This window comes from Euprymna scolopes, chromosome 44 (genome assembly GCF_053919585.1).
Source record: "Euprymna scolopes isolate OS-2025 chromosome 44, ASM5391958v1, whole genome shotgun sequence".
Taxonomy (NCBI): Eukaryota; Metazoa; Mollusca; class Cephalopoda; order Sepiida; family Sepiolidae; genus Euprymna; species Euprymna scolopes.
In genome coordinates, this window is record NC_136525.1 from 7,345,005 (window position 1) to 7,365,154 (window position 20,150).

The window sequence follows — 20,150 nt, forward strand, 5'->3', positions numbered from 1 at the left end:
GTAAAGACGCAATATTTTCTGGAGCAGGCATATTATTTATTGCACTCGATCTATCTGGATCCGGCCTTCTTCCATGTTTATCGATGATTTGCTCCAAATATTTTATTCTGTCCATGAAAAATGTACATTTTTCCTATTTACTTTAAATCCATAATCCTGGATCCTTTTGAATACTTGGTTTACATGAGCTTTGTGTTGTTCTTTGCTAGCGCTTTTCATTAACACATCGTCCAGGTACCCTACTGCGAAATCCAACCCATTTAACATAATGTTCATAATTCGCTGAAAAATCGAAGGGGCGACTTTGACCCAAAAAGGAAATCTGTTAAACTTGTACAATCCCTTATGAGCATTAATACATAGCAGCTTTGAACACTCCTCATCGACTGGAACTTATAAGTACGCATCACTGAGGTCGATTTTAGAAAAAATATTTCCCTCCCCTCAGTTTCGCAAATATCTCTTCAGGGCTCGGAAGAGGATAATAGTGATCTTGTAATGCCTTGTTTAAGTCTGTTGCGAAGTCGGCGCAAACCAGAATATCCTTACTCTTCTTTTTGATGTAAAACGTTGGTGCAGCCCACTCACTGTGATCAATTTTTCTGATGACACCCATGTTTTCGAGCCTTTCTAATTCACCGTCTATCTGTTCTATAGTGGCGTATAGAACATTTCTTTTCTTTCTGAACACTGTCTGTTCATTTACTTTTATGTCAAATTTTGCTACCGCTTTTGTACACCTTCCCAAACCGCCTGAAAATACGTCTGGTAAATTCTCTTTTAGCTCTCTCTTAAGTTTTTCTGCTTCAACGTTCGAATTCTCAATCTTTTGGCAAAATGAGCTTAAAGGAAGATCAGTTCCAAAGAGGTTGTTTGATTTTCGCATGACAAAAATTCTTGCTTTTTCGGCCCTGTTATGGAAAAAAATATTCGTCAATAATTCTCCTTCGAAGGTAATTTTTTCGACACTGACGCTTCTCGCCGTTTTATGTGATTTAATCATAGTGGGTCTCCCAAGCCTCTTCCATGTCTGTACATTAATAATGGAAATGTCAGACCCGCTATCAAGCTGTGGCCTTATTTTCTTTTTAAACATTTTGACCTGTACATATTTCCGGATATTTTGTTCCTCAGGTTCAACTTTCGTAAGTTTAATGGATGTCTTTCTACCAGATTTTTTCTACAATGCGATGCTTTATGCACTTTCTGGTGGCAGTTGTCACATTGTTTGAATCTGTAGGGACAATCATTGTACCAATGTTTATTTCCACACCTCCAACATGGTCCAGGTGGATCTTTTCCCGTTTCTTTCACTGGTTATTTTTTGAAGTCGAATTTTTCTTTTGATCGATCTTTTTAATATGCGACACTCCGCTTTCTTCCATGTCACGACCGTCTTGTTTCAACGCAATAAACCGTTCACAGTCTTCCGCTAAGTTTTGTAGCTTTAAATTCGGTTTGTTTTCGAGTTTATTTAAAACACGACGCCTGATTTCAGCGTCTTTATTTAAGACCAGCCCTTGCACAAATATTAAACATTTAAAATTATCTTCTGATAATTCTTCCAGTTTAAAATCGTCGCAATGCTTGTTCACTATACTTGCATAAGTAGTGTAGTCGTCTTCCTCTCTTCTAGTAACATTCATACATTCATATCGCCTATGAAAAGAGACATTTTTGCAGAAAACAATTCTGTAAGTAGCGAAACTGTTTCTTGGAAGCTCAACTTTTTTGGGAGAATAAAATTCACGAACTTTGTATGCTTGACTGTTCCCAATTTCTTTAGCAAAAGCCTAACTTTTTTCGCGTCTGACCAGGTACCATAATCCGATATATAAAATATCCTCATATCGTCTATAGTACTGGACGAAAGTGACATCGTCTTCTGGATTATAATTTAAATTTTCAATAGCGGCCGACACAGCTGTTTCAAAAAATGCGTTATGATTATCGTCCGCTTTAGTTAACTGTGTCGCCTCCAGAATTTTTCTTTGTTCCTCCTGTGTTTTCATCAAAGCGTTTCTGTTGTTGAAGCATTTTTTCTTCAAATGCTTGTTTAAATCTCTCTTTCTACTTGTTGAATTTGCTGCTTTTGCATGCGAGAATTTGCTCTGCCTGGAATTGGAGCAATTCTAACAGTGAATCTTTGAATTTCGTATCCATCATACGAATTCAGTTTACAATTTACGCTTGTATTAAATAAATATTCCTTAGTAAAGAAAAATCAACCAAGTTTCCTTTCCCAATTCTTTTGCTTGAAGAACTACAGTTTAGCAGTCCTTTTGTAACTTAATTTGTTGAACGCTATATTTCTAGCCTGTTTATTGAAATAATTTTCCAAATTTAAATGAACTAGGAAAAATCTTTAGAGCATAGTAATTTCTACCTTGACATAATTAGTAGAGGATATGTGATTCTTTTTTATGAATGGCTTGTAAAAGTCAAATTTTTGGTTTTCGTTAACAGTTATTCCTCGCGATACCTATTGGAGAGAATCGCACATCTAATCTTTACTCTTAAATTGGTGTCCACTTGCATAGAGGCGTCGCTTCATGATACTCCAAAGGTTCTCAATTGGGTTAAAATCTGGTGAATTCGCATCTTCTGTAGTCCAGAGAACCCCAGTTGTTGCAAATACTCTTTGCTTTTGTTTGCTGCATGCGAGGGAGCATCGCCCTGCATAAAATAATGGTTCTTTTGAACGTCAACCATTGCTTCTTCAGCCATGGTTCAAAGTGCTCCTTCAGAAAAGCTATATAAGCATTTGACGTAATTTTTACGCCTTCTGAGACTTTCCATGGGCCAACTAAAGTACCTTCGATAATCCCAAACCAAATCATTATCCCACCACCACCACCTTGTTGGCGCCTTAAACGTTGATGACGATGTCGTCCATCTAGGACCCATCCCTTACTCCAGCCATCTGGGCCATCAAGAGTGACAAAAAAGTGAGCAAAACTTTGGAAAAATCCGTTTTCATGTATACTGTCCATTTCTATCGGTTTTGTATGTGATGTTGCTTTAATGGAGGCTTTGTCACAGGCTTAACAGACTGCCACTTATTTCAGAAGGCGACATCGAGTACCTTTTTGAGACATTCTTCAATATGGCTTGGTCAAAGACTTCTCGACTTGTCTGCCCAGGGTTCTTAACAACTTCACGTTTAATTTGGAGTAGAGAACGGTGTGAAACAGCTCTAGATTTACCTTTATCAGCTCTCTTATGTACCATTGTAGGGTCCTGGACAAAATTCTTCACAGTTTGATGGTACCTTCCAATAATTTTCGATATTTCGATAGTAGCTTTACCTTTTGCTAGCTGTTCTGTAATAGTACTCTTTCCAGAACTACTCAAACGACCATTTACGACCAATTTTATTGACGAAACAAACTGCCTTGTTAATAATTTGACACACCTCAAATACTGTTGATTCAGCAATTTCGATGGCAAGTTGTTTACATTGCACGGAACAGTACGAAAATTTCACAGTACGCAAAGTTCAGCATTTCCAACGTTTCCGAAGCTTTTGATACGAAACTACCGGTAAGTTTCCGAAACTGGTACAAAAATGTTCTCTCATTAATAATTTGACGTGCAGTATATATATATATATATATATATATATATATATATATATATATATATATATATATATATATATACATATATATACATATATATATATATACATATACATACATATATATATACATATATATATACATATATACATAAAAAAATAAAAATAAAAATATGATGAAAACCTTTAAAAAAAAAACCCACAATTGTTGATGGCTACACTCTTTTAGATATACATTTTTTTCTCTCGTTGGAACTACATAACCATCACTTTAAATATACATATATATATATATATATATATATATATATATATATATATATATATATATATATATATATATGCATATGCATATATATATATACATATATAGAGAGAAAATAAAAAGGAACAAACCGTATTATGTGTTCATCAACGTTTCGTCTTTATTTCGAGACTTCCTCTGGATGAAGTCTCGAAATAAAGACGAAACGTTGATGAACACATAATACGGTTTGTTCCTGTTTTATTTTCTCTATTTTGTCGGAATACTATTTTCATTATTTTCATCATACATATATATATATATATATATATATATACATATATATATATACACATATATATATATAATATATATATAATATATATATATATATGTATATATATATGTATATATATAATATATATATAATATATATATATAATATATATATAATATATATATATATAATATATATATAATATATATATTATACATATATATATAATATATATATATAATATATAGTATATATATATAATATATATATACATATATATATATAATATATATATAATATATAGTATATATACATAATATATATATACATATATATATAATATATAGTATATATATATAATATATATATATATACATATATATATAATATATAGTATATATATATAATATATATATATACATATATATATAATATATAGTATATATATAATATATATATATACATATATATATATATATATATATATATATATATATATATATATATATACACACACTTGCAAAAAAAAAAAAAAAAATGAACCAAACAAATTTTATACATTTTATTGCACTAAAATCTATAATGAACAAAGAACAATTGAACAAGGAAACTTAAACGAGACTAATAACACAGAACAAGACATTTACTTTAATAAATGCTTAGGATGGAATAGCATTCCTTTTTGATTTTTGTAAAAGATCAATCCTTTTAGATATGTCCTCAACCAAAGTGGAACACTGCAAAGAGGAGATGCTATTCCATTCACTTTGCATAGCTTCCCACGATTTTTCATTATTCGAAAAACTTCTTCCAGCATTTAATACATGTAATCATTTGATACATGAAATCATTTGATACATGAAATCATTTGATACATGAAATCATTTGATACATGAAATCATTTGATACATGTAATCATTTGATACATGTAATCATTTAATACATGAAATCATTTGATACATGTAATCATTTAATACATGAAATCATTTAATACATGTAATCATTTGATACATGTAATCATTTGATACATGAAATCATTTGATACATGAAATCATTTGATACATGAAATCATTTAACACATGAAATCATTTGACACATGAAATCATTTGATACATGTAATCATTTGATGCATGTAATCATTTGATGCATGTAATCATTTGATACATGAAATCATTTGATACATGTAATCATTTAATACATGAAATCATTTAATACATGAAATCATTTGATACATGAAATCATTTGATACATGAAATCATTTGATGCATGTAATCATTTGATACATGAAATCATTTGATACATGTAATTAGCATAACAAAAATACACGCATTTCATTTTGTTTACACATTCGTGAGCAAAAAAAAAAAAAAAAAAATGGGCCAAACAAATTTTATTGCACTAAAAGCTATATTGAACAATTGAACAAGGAAACTTAAATGAGACTAATAACACAGAACAAGACATTTACTTTAATAAATGCTTAGGATGAAATTGCATTCCCTTTTGATTTCTTCAAAAGATCAATCCTTTTAGACATGCTCTCAACCAAAGTGGAACACTGTGAAGAAGAGATGCTATTCGATTCGATTTAATATATATATATATTAGTTGCTCGGGATGTATCAAGTAAAGAAACTGAGACAAGTTCTTTTCTTGTAAGTAAACAAACATAAATACTTGTGCTGAGATCGAAACCAAACCCTAAACACAGTAAGTTAAGTACGGTAACCATTAAGGACGTTTGACACGATCTTTAAAAAGTGTTTTCAGACCTACTTACAGATAAAAATCCGATGACCCCCCCACCACCCCACCCACGTACCAACTTTTCAATTTTTAACTCTTAGCAGCACTTTTTTCCGGACGAAAAGCGATTAAAAAATTTTCCACATGTCTACACATTTATTTATTTTTTTTATTGCATTTTCACCCCAAACAAGGCACATTGCCACTTTGGTGTAGGGGGCTACTATCAGAGGTAGCAACTACTGGGGCACTATGTCGGGATTTGGGCAGCAAGATGTCGGTTCACGTTACACTTGAACTTCTGCATGTCAGTACAGTTAGGGAACCTGGAATGGTATTCCAGAGTCTAGCGGTTCTGGGGAAGAAACTACTGGAGGAGAAAGATCTTGTACATCTAGGGATTTCTACTGTGTGAGGGTGGGATTTATCTGCCTGTCGGGTTTGTCGAGGGTGTTCACGTCGTGGGGGCACAAGTGTCTGCAGTTCGTCAGAGCATTCACCATTAAAATACTTGTAGAACAGACAGAAGGATGCAACGTTTCGTCGATGGGACAGAGGCTGAAGCTTAGATGCCAGTTCAGGGCCTATCAGATTGGCGACTCTCTTTTGAACCTTGTCTAGGAGCGAGAGACTAGTAGCAGATCCTACATACAAAATTTAAAGTCTGTAGATTAACTATTCGTTGCGTATATAGGTTTAGTAGCGTCATCACACATACATGCTCAAGTTTATAGATATATGCATATATAAAATAATACATGCTTCAACAATTAATAAATCTTTTCACGCACACATACACACATGTATATATATATGTACAATGCACACACACACACACACACACACACACACACACACACACACACACACACACATATATATATATACTTCAGAATAGTTTTTATTTAACAATTAGTTGTTATGGAAACGTGAGATTGTAAAGTTTACAAAATATTACTGGAAGTAATATTCTATTACCAGTAATATTATTTTACCAAGCAAGCTGGATCTTAAAAAACTTTCATATCCTTTTTCTGTAAATCCTCCTGCTACAGGACTTCTGATAAATGTATTATTTTGACTTTGACTTTCCATGTTTCACTGACTTTAGCAAATAGGGTGCATACCTTTATAAGTATTTGCTAATATTTTCTCTCCTCTGATGAGATGGTAGACATCGAAACCCTATAGGTTAAGGAGATAATTTTCTAAAGCATTCTTTGTCTTGCTTAGAATAATAAAAATTCTTTGATATGAAACTCAACCACTTCATTTCATTTCAATGAGAGTTTTTTGAAATTCATTGAATCACAATTTAATATATATATATATATATATATATATATATATATATATATATATATATATATATATATATATCAAGAGGATTAGAACAACAGTCCGAAGAGCAGAATTTATTTTAATGAAATAGTAAGTTAATACAATTGAAAGAAAAGAAAACAGTGGTCGTTGTAATGCAGATATATAATAAGCTCGATAGGCATATATATCCTAGAGCTATTTTAATATTGAGTAAGATGATTGATAATTTATCATTAAAATTAAAAATCGGTTTCATAAGGAAGAACAAACAAAATCAATAAATTATACGATTGTTTCGGAAACGATGTTTTATTGAGATAGACAATAAGTCTTGGACAATAATTTTATCGTATAGTGTTTTTTAAAACAAAGTCTCCTCATCAGCAAAAATATTGGGCGGTGTTTTTTTTAAGACACCAAAAATAAAACTAGAATTTTTTAAGTAAGTCAGATGTATCTTTTAATGGTTCGTCTCATAAAAGTCGTAAGTATCATCGTCAAAGCATTCATTTGGATGGTAAATGTAGTTACACACACACACACACACACACACACACACACACACACACACACACACACACACACACACACACACACACACACACACACACACACACACACACACATATATATATATGTATACAACACACACATACATATATATATATATATATACAACATACACATATATATATATATATACAACATACACATATATATATATACAACATACGCATACACATACACATATATGTACAAAACACACACATACACACACATATATATATACAACACACACATACGCATATATATACGACACACACACACACACACATATATATATGTACAACACAAATACGCACACACACACACACACACACACACACACACACACACACACACACATATATATATATATGTATATATTTGTATATTTTGGCAGCAAGTCATTATTCAAGCACGTCTAATTGAACACGACAGAGTTATTATTTTTTTCCGATTTTTCTGGATATCTTTTCCATTTGCCGATCGTTTTTTTTTATTTCAGTCGGCATGTTGTATAGAATGGCGCCCAAAAGTTGTTGTTCAGTCATATTCTATTCAAGCGCTTTCTGTCGGTGTATCCGATTATCATCAGGAGCGATTGTTGTTGTCAGATGTGCTTGAATATATATATATATATATATATATATATATATATATATATATATATATACATACACAAAGAGAGTAATGGTTAATTTTAAAGCTTCTTTTAATTTATCACTATTATTATTATTATTATTATTATTATTATTATTATTATTATTATTATTATAACTACCAACCAGGGCCAGGGGGACTGGCAACAGGCATGCCTCTCGATCGGTTGAAGTAGCTGAAAAGGGGCCAGCTCTTGAGACCATGTGATGTTCTCTGGCCCTGTGGCTTGCTCATCTGAAGTAAAAAGAAAATGCCTATATGTATATATATATATATAGATAGATAGATATCTAGATAGATGTAGTATGTTTTGATAATATATATGACAATCAAGCTACACAGAATTTCATCTCTTTGAGGGTTCGTCAGGCTATCACATGGGATTAATGTTGCTGCGTGTTTTTATATATTCACGTGGTGTTGAGTTTGCTAATTAGCTAATCAGATTCTTTGTTACTAACGCACACATTTATCACATCCCATGGTCGTGCGTTTATCAAACAGGGGTTCACTTAACTATGGCGAATTTTACAATGAGACGTTTCACCTGCCACTGACGAAGTATCGAATAAAGACTCTTTCACATAGGAGAGAAATATTCGTCTTGCTTTTCAATATATGCATCCATAGTGCAACAGATAAAAGTGCTAAGTAGCAATCAGTTTTAAGTGAATCTTTTTAGGGTGGAAACTTCAATTTTCAGCATGGACTGACTAAACAGGAACAATCTACTGCCATTTGGTTAGATAAAGTGTTCCATTCGAAATTCTGTGCAGATTTTTTTGCGTCACATATAAAGAAAGATTCCTAAGTTTTATAAGCTGCACCTAAAGAAGGTCGGAGATTTCATCGACCAAAATGTCATAAGAATAACATCCAAGATGAGGACAATTGTTCGAAGAATCCAAATTATGCAAAGCAACAACTGAAACTGAAAAACATTATACATTGCTATTTTCAAACTGAGAAAAATTATACAGTGACATTTTCCAATCAACAAAAATTGTACAGTGACATTTTCCAATCAACAAAAATTATACAGTGACATTTTCCAATCAACAAAAATTATACAGTGACATTTTCCAATCAACACAAATTGTACAGTGACATATTCAAATTGACAAAAATTATACAGTGACATTTTCAAATTGACAAGCATTATACAGTGATATATTTCAATGGACAAAAATTATACAGTGACATTTTCCAATCGACAAACATTTTGAAATTTTCAAATGGACAAACATTATACAATGACTTCTTTAATTGAACAAAAATTATACAATGACATTTTGAAATGGACAAAAATTATACTGTGACATTTTTAAATGGACAAAAATTATACAGTGGCATTTTCAAATGAACGCACATTATACAAGACGTCTTCAAATGGACAAACAGTATACGGTGACTTCTTCAAATGGATAAACATTATACAGTGACATTTTCAAATGCACAAACATTATACAATTGCTTCCACAAATGGGCACATATTATACAGTGACATTTCCAAGTGGACAAACATTATGCCGTGACATTTTCACATGGACACATATTATAGAGAAATTCTTCAAATGGACAAATATTATACAGTGACATTTTCAAACGGACATACATTGCACAGTGCCACGTTCAAATAGACACATTATATAATTACGTCTTAAAATGAACACACATGAGTGACCATTTGAGAATGCAGGTACTGTATGTACTCTCTGCTTATCTCGACATTGTTTCCAGTCGTCCTGATCATTTACTTGCCACTGGTATTTAACTATGTCGACTCAGATGTGTGGTTGGAGATTACCACAAAGATTTCACGTGCAAACACCCTTACAGTGGGTATCCATAATTTGTCAAGACTGAAGGAAGCTACCGTACATCAGCATTATAAAATGGACGCATATACAGCAACATTTTTAAATGGACACACATAGAGCAACATTTTAAATAGGCACACATACAGCAACATTTTCAAATAGACACACATACAGCGACATTTTCAAATGGACATACATACAGCGGCAGTTTCAAATGGACACACATACAGCGACATTTTGAAATAGACACACATCCAGCGATATTTTCAAAGGGACACGCATTATATAGCGACATCTTCAAATCGACACACATCCAGCGACATTTTCAAATGGACACACATTATGCAGCGACATTTTCAAATGGACACACATTATGCAGCGACATTTTCAAGTGGACACACATACAGCGATATTTTCAAATAGACACCCAGCGAAATTTTCAAATGGACACACAGTATACCGCGACATTTTCAAGTGGACACACATTATGCAGTGACATTTTCAAATGGACACACATATAGCGACATTTTCAAATGGACAAACATTATGCAGCGACATTTTCAAGTGGACACACATTATACAGTGACATTTTCAAATGGACACACATACAGTGACATTTTCAAATGGACACACATATAGCGACATTTTCAAATGGACACACATCATACAGCGACATCTTGAAATGGACACACATCATACAGCAACATTTTCAAATGGACACACACCCAGCGCCACTTTCAAATGGACACACATTATGCAGTGACATTTTCAAATGGGCACACATATAGCGACATTTTCAAATAGACACCCAGCGAAATTTTCAAATGGACACACATTATACGGCGACAGTTTTAAATGGACACACATTATACAGTGATATTTTCAAATGGACACACATATAGCGACATTTTCAAATGGACATGCATACAGTGATATCTTCAAATGGACACACATCATACAGCGACATCTTGAAATTGACACACATCAACAGCAACATTTTCAAATGGACACACACCCAGCGACACTTTCAAATGGACACACATTATGCAGTGACATTTTTAAATGGACACACATATAGCGACAATTTCAAATGGACACACATTATGCAACGACATTTTCAAATGGACACACATATAGCGACATTTTCAAATGGACACACATTATGCAGCGACATTTTCAAATGGACACACATTATGCAGCGACATTTTCAAATGGACACACATATAGCGACAATTTCAAATGGACACACATTATGCAACGACATTTTCAAATGGACACACATATAGCGACATTTTGAAATGGACACACATTATGCAGTGACATTTTCAAATGGACACCCAGCGAAATTTTCAAATGGACTCACATTATACGGAGACATTTTCAAGTGGACACGCATTATGCAGTGACATTTTCAAATGAACACACATACAGCGACATTTTCAAATGGACACACATACAGTGACATTTTCAAATGGACACACACCCAGCGACATTTTCAAATGGACACACACCTAGCGACATTTTCAAATGGACACACATTATGCAGTGACATTTTCAAGTCGACACACATTATGCAGTGACATTTTCAAATGGACACACATTATGCAGTGACATTTTCAAATGGACACACACCCAGCGACATTTTCAAATGGACACACATTATGCAGTGACATTTTCAAATCGACACACATACAGCGACATTTTCAAATTGACACACATTATGCAGTGACATTTTCAAATGGACACGCATACAGTGACATTTTCAAATGGACACACATACAGCGACATTTTCAAATGGACACACATACAGCGACATTTTCAAATGGACACACATTATGCAGTGACATTTTTTTTGTCAATATTGTTTTTGTATTTCATTGTTTCTCGGTCACTGTAAAAATCAATTTTTACATAATTAACTTACCGATTACATTTCCACGACTATCATGGGTCTGCCTCCTGGTAACTGCCCGGGCGTCTGTTCACCAAACTTATTTATAAGGTTGATTCCAAAAGTAAAGCCTCCTATTTTTTCTTTTCTTTTTTACTTAAAATTTCGAAGAGTGACGAAGACAAGAATGACACCATTAAAACGAACGAACTTTTGTGCTCCAGAATGGAGTACTGTTGCCACATCTGGGCAGGAGCGGCTAGAAAGAACTTATCCTGCCTTGACAGTGTTCAAAATAGACTTTTGAGTCTCGTAGGGGATGTCCTTTTCTCATCCCTGAAACCTCGTTCCCACAGAAGAGATGTTGAGAGTTTGTCTTTGCTTTATCGTTATTTTCATGACAAGTGCTCGACTGAGCTTCAATCTATGCCCTCCCTCGCCAAACTTTCACAAGAAACACTCATCTAGATGAAAACACTATCAATAATCCCCCCACACACATTCTTTATTTGTGCCTAAACCTAAACATAGATTCCATGAACAAAGCTTCTTTCTTACAACTGCACACCCGTGGAACTGTCTTCCGTTTGCTTGCTTTCCAGCTGACTACAATATGGTCGTCTTCAAGTCCAACGCAAACAAATTCTTGAAGAGCCGTTCCACTCAAGTTAACAATTTTTTTTTTTTTTACATGAGGGTCAACACTTATCAAGGCCCGGAGGCCACTCAGGGATAAGGGCTATTGCGTGTACAGTAATCAATGAGATAGTATTGTAGTAATCATTAGTATTGGAGATTTGATAGAGTGTCTTACTTAAGGGGGCGGTTTGTCAGGAATTTGTTTATGTTGGATTTGAAGACATGACGATTGGCATAATTGAAACCTCTTTTAGTTTCCAATTTCGTTTCATGTCATACATAAGTCCCTGATATTTTGTTATCTTTCTCCTCTCAGCTCTATTAAGCCCTGCATCATTGGGTACACTGACCTCTATCATGGTCGCTTTTTTTGTTTGCTCCGTCCCAAATCACTATATCTGGTTTAACAGCTGCGTTTTCTAGATCTGTACCAGTAGGGATTATGTAGTCATAGTGAATTGTGTAGGTGTCATTCCCAACTGTTCGCTCGGGTATATGTTCCGACGATGTGTTCGCATAAGAATGACCATGTTTTGTTTTTGTGTTAAAGAAGAACCACATATTTCACAAGAATATAGGTTTTCTCTTTTTAATTGTTGTTATTTTTCTTATTAATCTGTTCAAGCTGAGGATGGGAAATCCCACCGGATGCCAAACATTTACCCGCTAACTCAGATATTCCAACGGAGAGACCTTTTTTTAAAATTCTGACGGTCCCTTTGAGTACAATTGTCTGAATCTCTCTTGCACTTGGTTCACCGGGTATATTTCACAGGCAGTTTTTTTTTATTTAAATTCTTTTTTCACGAGTCCAGTTGCTCTTACATTTACTGGAATGATAGACATCTTCCTAAGATTCCAATTTCTTTTCATGTCGTACACGAAACCTTGGTATTTCGTTATCTTTTCCCTCCCAAATCTGTTTAATCCAACATCATTGCGGGCACAAACTTCTACTAAGGTTGCTCTCTTTTTTATTTAATTTTACGTCAGTCGAAGTTCTCAGAAATCAAGAGCCCCCCTACCTGGGGCTAACACTTGAACTCTATATGAGATACATAGATATTCGAATGTTCCATTAAAGTTAGCTGTAGGAGCAGTTATACATCAACTGACAGGGGATACAATGACCCCTATATCGTTTTTCTCATCCAAACTGAGCAAGACACAGACAAAGTACAGTACCTTTTCAAGGGAGCTATTAGCAATTTATTTGTCAATTAAACATTTTAGACATCTGTTAGAAGGAAGAAACTTCTGTATTTACACTGACCATAAACCGTTAACATATGCACGGCATACGCATGTAGATAAATATGGTCCAAGAGAAATCAAACACCTTGATTATATTTCCCAATATTCCACAGACATCAGATACGTCAAGGGGCAAGAAAACATCGTGGCGGACGCATTATCACGAGCTGCAATAACTTCACTAAATTCCAGTTCGTTAACTATGGAATTAATTGCACAAAAACGGAAAGACAGGAAAGACAACATCGCGATCGACCGAATTAAACCAGCATATATTGAGGAATACCCTCAGACAATTTCCCCACCAGAACAAATTCCCTTAGAACATGGGAGACCAGCAGAAAATGACGAGGACACGAAACCCACGACAAAAACGGGTAGGAAAGTCCACTGGCCGAAACATTTTAGTTAGTAAAGAAATTGAGAACATTATTTTCCTCTCCCCAATTAACGATTTTCATATGTTTTACTTGATCTTTTGTTTTAGTCTCTTGATCTTACTAGATTCCATGGCAAGTATTTATCTAGTCTGGTGGAGTATCCAGTTTTGTGTTATTACTTGAGGTAAAATCACTTGAAGAAGGTGCACCATTCCTCATAAAAGCTAATGTGGGTTAGCCATCGAAAGGAGATCTTATTTGGGCAGCGAATACGAAAATGTGATTTTGAATATTTGGTCAGGGTTTACTTCTATGGAAAAGTATCCTCATAACAGGTTATTCTGGCAAACCCCTGTACAGAGAGACTTTAGACACTTGAGGATAGTGTCTAGTAGGCATTCAAGTTCTCTCCAATAGGCATTCAATACTACATATTTACATTTTTTATCGTTTCTTCGACTTCTTGATATAAAGTTGTCGTCCTAAAGAAAACAACAATTTTAAAGCTTTTATTGAATTAAGAGAATACATCAATAACAAATGTTCATCTCGAACGTTAATTAACCATTTTCATACGTTGTAGTTTGTCTTTCGTTTTGGTCTCTTGGTTTTACTGGATTCCAGGACTAGAATCTATCTAGTCTGGTGGAGTATCCAGTTTCGTGTTATTACTTGAGGTAAAATCACTTGGAGAAGGTGCACCATTCCTTGTAAAAGCTAATGCGAGTTTGCCATTGAAAGGAGATCATGTTTTGGGCAGCGAATACTATGTGATTTTGAATATTTGGTCAGGGTTTACTTTAATGGAAAAAGTATCCTCATAACAGGTTATTATGGCAAACCCCTGTACAGAGAGGCCTTAGACATTTGAGAATAGTGTCTAGTAAGCATTCAAGTTCTCTCCAATAGGCATTCAATGCTAGATATTTATCATTTTTTTATCGCTTTCAAAACCATTCACTTGATCGATATCTTCCGATATATTTTCAGTACACTTTTGAGAAATTATCCCGCAGCCAACACTACACTCTCATGGACAACTGTTGAATCACTTGGAGAAGGTGTAGCAAATACCATGTGAGTTTGATTATTTGGTCAGGGTTTACTTCCAGGGAAAAGTATCCTCAATGCCAGGTTGTTCTGACAAACTCCTGTACAGAGAGACCTTTGAGACTCGAGGATAGTGTCTAGTAGGCATTCAAGTTCTCCCCTTGTAGGCATTCAAGTTCTCCCCAAACAACCTGTACCTCATCGTAGCAAGAAGGGACGCTGGAATCTTGCAGGATAATGCCAAGGAGAACCCCAGATTATATGAACACCCAATAAAGCACTGATTTGTGACAAACCTCGAGTGTATATTTGTCTCCCCACAAGCGCACAAGAGTTAGACTCAATGTTTTTTTTGTTTTTTTTTTTTAGGGCACGTTGGGTTGGGACAAAAATGCAAATTTCCTAAGTTTAAAAGTATTTCTCCTTCACTAACTACAGAAAAGATGAAGCACAGAGGTATTTTTTTTTTTTATACATTAGACAAGAAACTGAAAATATTGTCCGGAAACAAATATGTAACAAATAAATGTTACCAAAGGCAAGATAAGTTACTATTCTACCTGGATAAATATAAATTTTTTTTTTTGTGTTTTAACTAATTTTGAAATAGAAATGCTTCTGATAAAAATCTAAAAAATTTCTATCTGTATTTTGTTTTATTTTCGAGTTTTCAGCGATTATCGACACCTCCAGGATGACCGCTATCTCGTCATTTTAACTTAGCAACTTGGCACTACTTGTGTTTCGAATTTAATAAATGCTTTAAAATAGATTGAAAGGCCCTAAATCTTATCCGGGTAGGTAAAAAAGTAAATTATCTTGCCTTTGGTAACATTTATTGGTTATATATTTGTTTTTTGACTACTTTTTGCAGTTTGTTGTATATAGTAAAAAAAAAAAAAAATGCACCAGTGTAGTATCAAAACAGATGCTACACTTTAATCGTAGTTATAAGGCCACCTTGAATCACACACAACGAGAAAGGGCGGAGTGCACAGACCAGAAGATCAAAAGTCTTTAACCACGCCCTTTTTCTTCCTACGCGTTCATCGTTGACAACAAATAGGCGGAGTTAATTTAAAGTAACAAATCACGAAGGAATTTGTGTCATTTAAATCTATTTCGCACCTGGCAATGTCGATTCTCAACTCAGCTGTAAATGACGACGGCTTAACTTTCTTTCGTTATTAATTATTGTTTTTTTTTTTTTTTTTTTTTTTTTTTGGGTTGAACGTTTTTCTCGGCATTCTTAGACTAATTAATCTACGGCGACAAATAATTAAACGCAGTCATTAAGAACCACGTGATTATTATCTGAAGTTGTTGAGGTTATTAGTTCGTATAATGAACACTTATGTGACTTTAAGTAGTTTGCCTTCTGCAATAGTAAAGAATAAGGACAACAACAACGATAGGGAAAATAATAATAAACGACTGAAATATTAAGGAAAACCCTTGAATGCGGAGAATAATACAAGACAATATAACGAATAAGCGTTACAGGGAATGAAGAACACCGAAACTCCATATTTACAAGTTCTACACCCCCCCATCATGCACTCCCCCCATTGTTTCATCACCGACCCCTCCCCCCCCCAAAAAAAAATGATACCAAAGGGCCGAGAAGGGTCAATAAGGACTGAAAGATGGAGGAGCGAGCACCAACCAGACCTCGGCTGGACAAGCGCAAAGAGAACTGGGAACTTGGGGAGGCTGAGTGCCACTCAAATTCCAGCATAAACCAATGGCCACTACCAGCGAGAAATCAATGGTAAGCGGCTGTTGCGATGATCCAAATTCATTTGCAAATGCTATCGAAGGAGGTGGAGAGGTCTGGACGTCTGGGGAGACTTGTTGTCACTCAGCTTCCAGAGAATACCACAGGTTTCCAATCAGATCGTTTGTTGACTTGTGTGAAAGCTCCATGTGAGCCAATAATAATAATAATAATAATAAGGAAAACCCTTGAATGCAGAAACTACACATGAGCCACATGCTCAGGCCAGACGAGTTGCTGCAGAAACAAAACACGAAGAAGCGTTACAAATACATGAAAGCTACATATCTGAATATCTATAAGTTCGCTATCCCATCCCCCCCATTGCTCCCCCCTTCCTCCAAAGACTGACACCAAATAGCTGAGATGGGTCAAGGAGGATGGAAAGACTGAGGAGAGAGAGCGAGAGCGCTGACCAGACCTTTGCTGGACAAGTGCGAAGAGAACTGGGATCTTGGGGAGGCTCATTGCCACTCAAATTCCAGTGGAGACCAATGGTCGATGCCAGCGAGAAATCAATGGTAAACGGCTGTTGCGATAACGCAAATTCTTTTGCAAAGGTTATTGAAAGAGGTGGAGAGTACTGGAAATCTGAGGAGACTTGCTGTCACTCAGACTCCAGGGAACACCGCAGGCTGTCTTCAAGGAGAGATCTTTGATGACCCGTGTGAAAGCTCTTTGTGAGCCAATAATAATGGACACAGAAACGGTTACAGATCCAAAAACACAAACATGGAAGCATGGAAACTGAAACTGTAAAATACGCCCCTCCCCCATTTTTTGTGTGAGGATCACTAAAAAAACAGGCACCACACCAAATAATGAGAGTCAAGGAGCATGTAAAGACCGAGAAGAGAAAGTACTAGCCAGACCTCCACTGAATGAGTGCAAGGAGGACTGAGACCTTAAGGAGGCTTATTGCCACCCAAATCCCAGTGAAGACCAATGGTCGCCGCCAATGGGAAATCAATGGTAAGCAGCTGTTGCGATAACGCAAATTTTTTTTGCAATGGTTATCGAAAGAGGTGGAGAGTACTGGAAACCTGAGGAGACTTGTTGTCACTCAGACTCCAGGGAACACTACAGCCTGTTCTCAAAGAGCAACCTTTGATGATGGTTTGTGTGAATACTCCTAGCGAGTAAATGATAATAAATAATAATAATAATAATAATAATAATAATAATAATAATAATAATAATAATAATAATTCAGATACCAGGAAACACCACCGGTTGTTGTAAGTGAACAATCTCTGATGATGACCTGTGTGAAAAGCCCTAGTAAGTGAGACAATCATAATAATGATAATCTGCATATCTATAAAAATGAGAATGTGTGTGCAAGGGCATTTCTCAACCTATACTAAACGAATTTTTTATCTAAAGACTTGAAATTTGGTATATAGGGTATTCAGACACGCAGAAAACTTTTTAATCGGTTTCCATCCAGCAAAAAACGGGCTGCTAAATGCTAGTGCTAATGGGCTGCTAAAATTGAAAAATTAGTACATGGGGAGGGGGGAGTCATTGGATTTTTTATCTTTTTGTTGACTGTTTCATAAATGTGTATGAATGAATAATTCACACGACAAACTCCTTATGTTAAGAATAACTAGGTTTTAAACTCATTTTTAACGATGGTGTCACACACACACACACACATATATATATATATATATATATATATATATATATATATATCAAGGCACGTTTGGTTGAATAAATTTCTTCTTTATTTTTTTTTATTGTTTTTCTTGATCTTCTGAACCTTTAGTATCGTTTCAGTTGGTAAGTTGTGTATTTTTTTGCGGAGTGTTTTTTTTTTTGTCAACCATTTTCTTCGGAATAATAATAGACTTCACACGACAAACTCCTTATGTTAAGAATAACTAGGTTTTAAACTCATTTTTAACGATGGTGTCAAGCTGGCCTAATGGTTATTGTACTCGACTCACCACACCCTTCTTTATTCTTTCCTCCATTACAGACGACTTAAATCAAAGTAATTAAATAAAACGAAGCAGATAAAAACGAAAATAAAATTAATTAATAAATACCCTCCCCCCCCCCCCAAAAAAAAACCCTCTTTAACAACATCAACAGCAACAAAAATTGCTTCTGATGATGATCAATGATCGAAAGCGCTCGAGGAAAATGGCTGACAAAAAAAAAATCACTCGGCAACTTAAAAAACACAATTTACTAACTGAAGTGAGACAATTATTCCTATTATATTATATATATTATATTGGGACGCGCAAAGTTGAGTCTTCAATGATGTCTCCTCGCTTGTAAGGATTGTTTCTCTATCCCTCCTTCCATGTCCCAACTGAGTTGAAATTTTTTTTTTATTTTACATGGGGGTCACCACTTATCAAGGCCTGAAGGCCACTCAGGGATAAGGGTTATTGCGTGTACAGTAATCACTGAGATAGTATTGTAGTAATCATTAGTATTGGGGGTTTTGATAGAGTGTCTTACTTAAGGGGGTGGTTTATCAGGAGTTTGTTTATGTTGGACTTGAAGACGTCACAGTTGTAGTCAGGTGGGAAACAGGCAAGCGGCAGAGAGTTCCACTGGCGTGCAGTTCTAAGAAAGAAGCTTTGCTCATGGAATCTACGCTTGGATTTAGACACAGATAAAGAGTGGGGAAAATTATTGACAGTAGTTTCAGCCAGACGGGTGTTTCTCGTGAAAGATTGGCGAGGGGGGGGGGACGAGAGATTGGAGCTCAGACGAGCACTTGCCATGGAAATAACGATAAAACAAAGACAAGCTCGCAACGTCTCTTCTGTGGGAGAGAGGTTGCAGGGAAGAGAAAAGGACATCCCCACTAAACCACAAAGTCTATTTTGTACTTTGTCAAGGCAGGATAGGCTGTTTTTAGCAGCTCCTGCACAGATGTGGCAGCAGTACTCCATCCTTGGATGTACTTGGCTTTTATACAGATAGAGAATTGCATCAGT

At 35.1% G+C, this 20,150-nt stretch overlaps 1 protein-coding gene across 2 annotated transcripts in view; it reads right to left on the reverse strand.

The window, feature by feature from the left end:
• LOC145268671 (hemocyte protein-glutamine gamma-glutamyltransferase-like) overlaps nt 1-20,150 on the reverse strand; it is a 99,379-nt gene that overhangs the window by 72,261 nt on the left and 6,968 nt on the right. For both annotated transcript variants that reach the window (XM_080124163.1, XM_080124162.1), the window contains exon 2: nt 8,499-8,607. In XM_080124163.1, the coding sequence (XP_079980289.1) occupies nt 8,499-8,607 (109 nt within the window). The remainder of the gene's footprint in view (nt 1-8,498; nt 8,608-20,150) is intronic.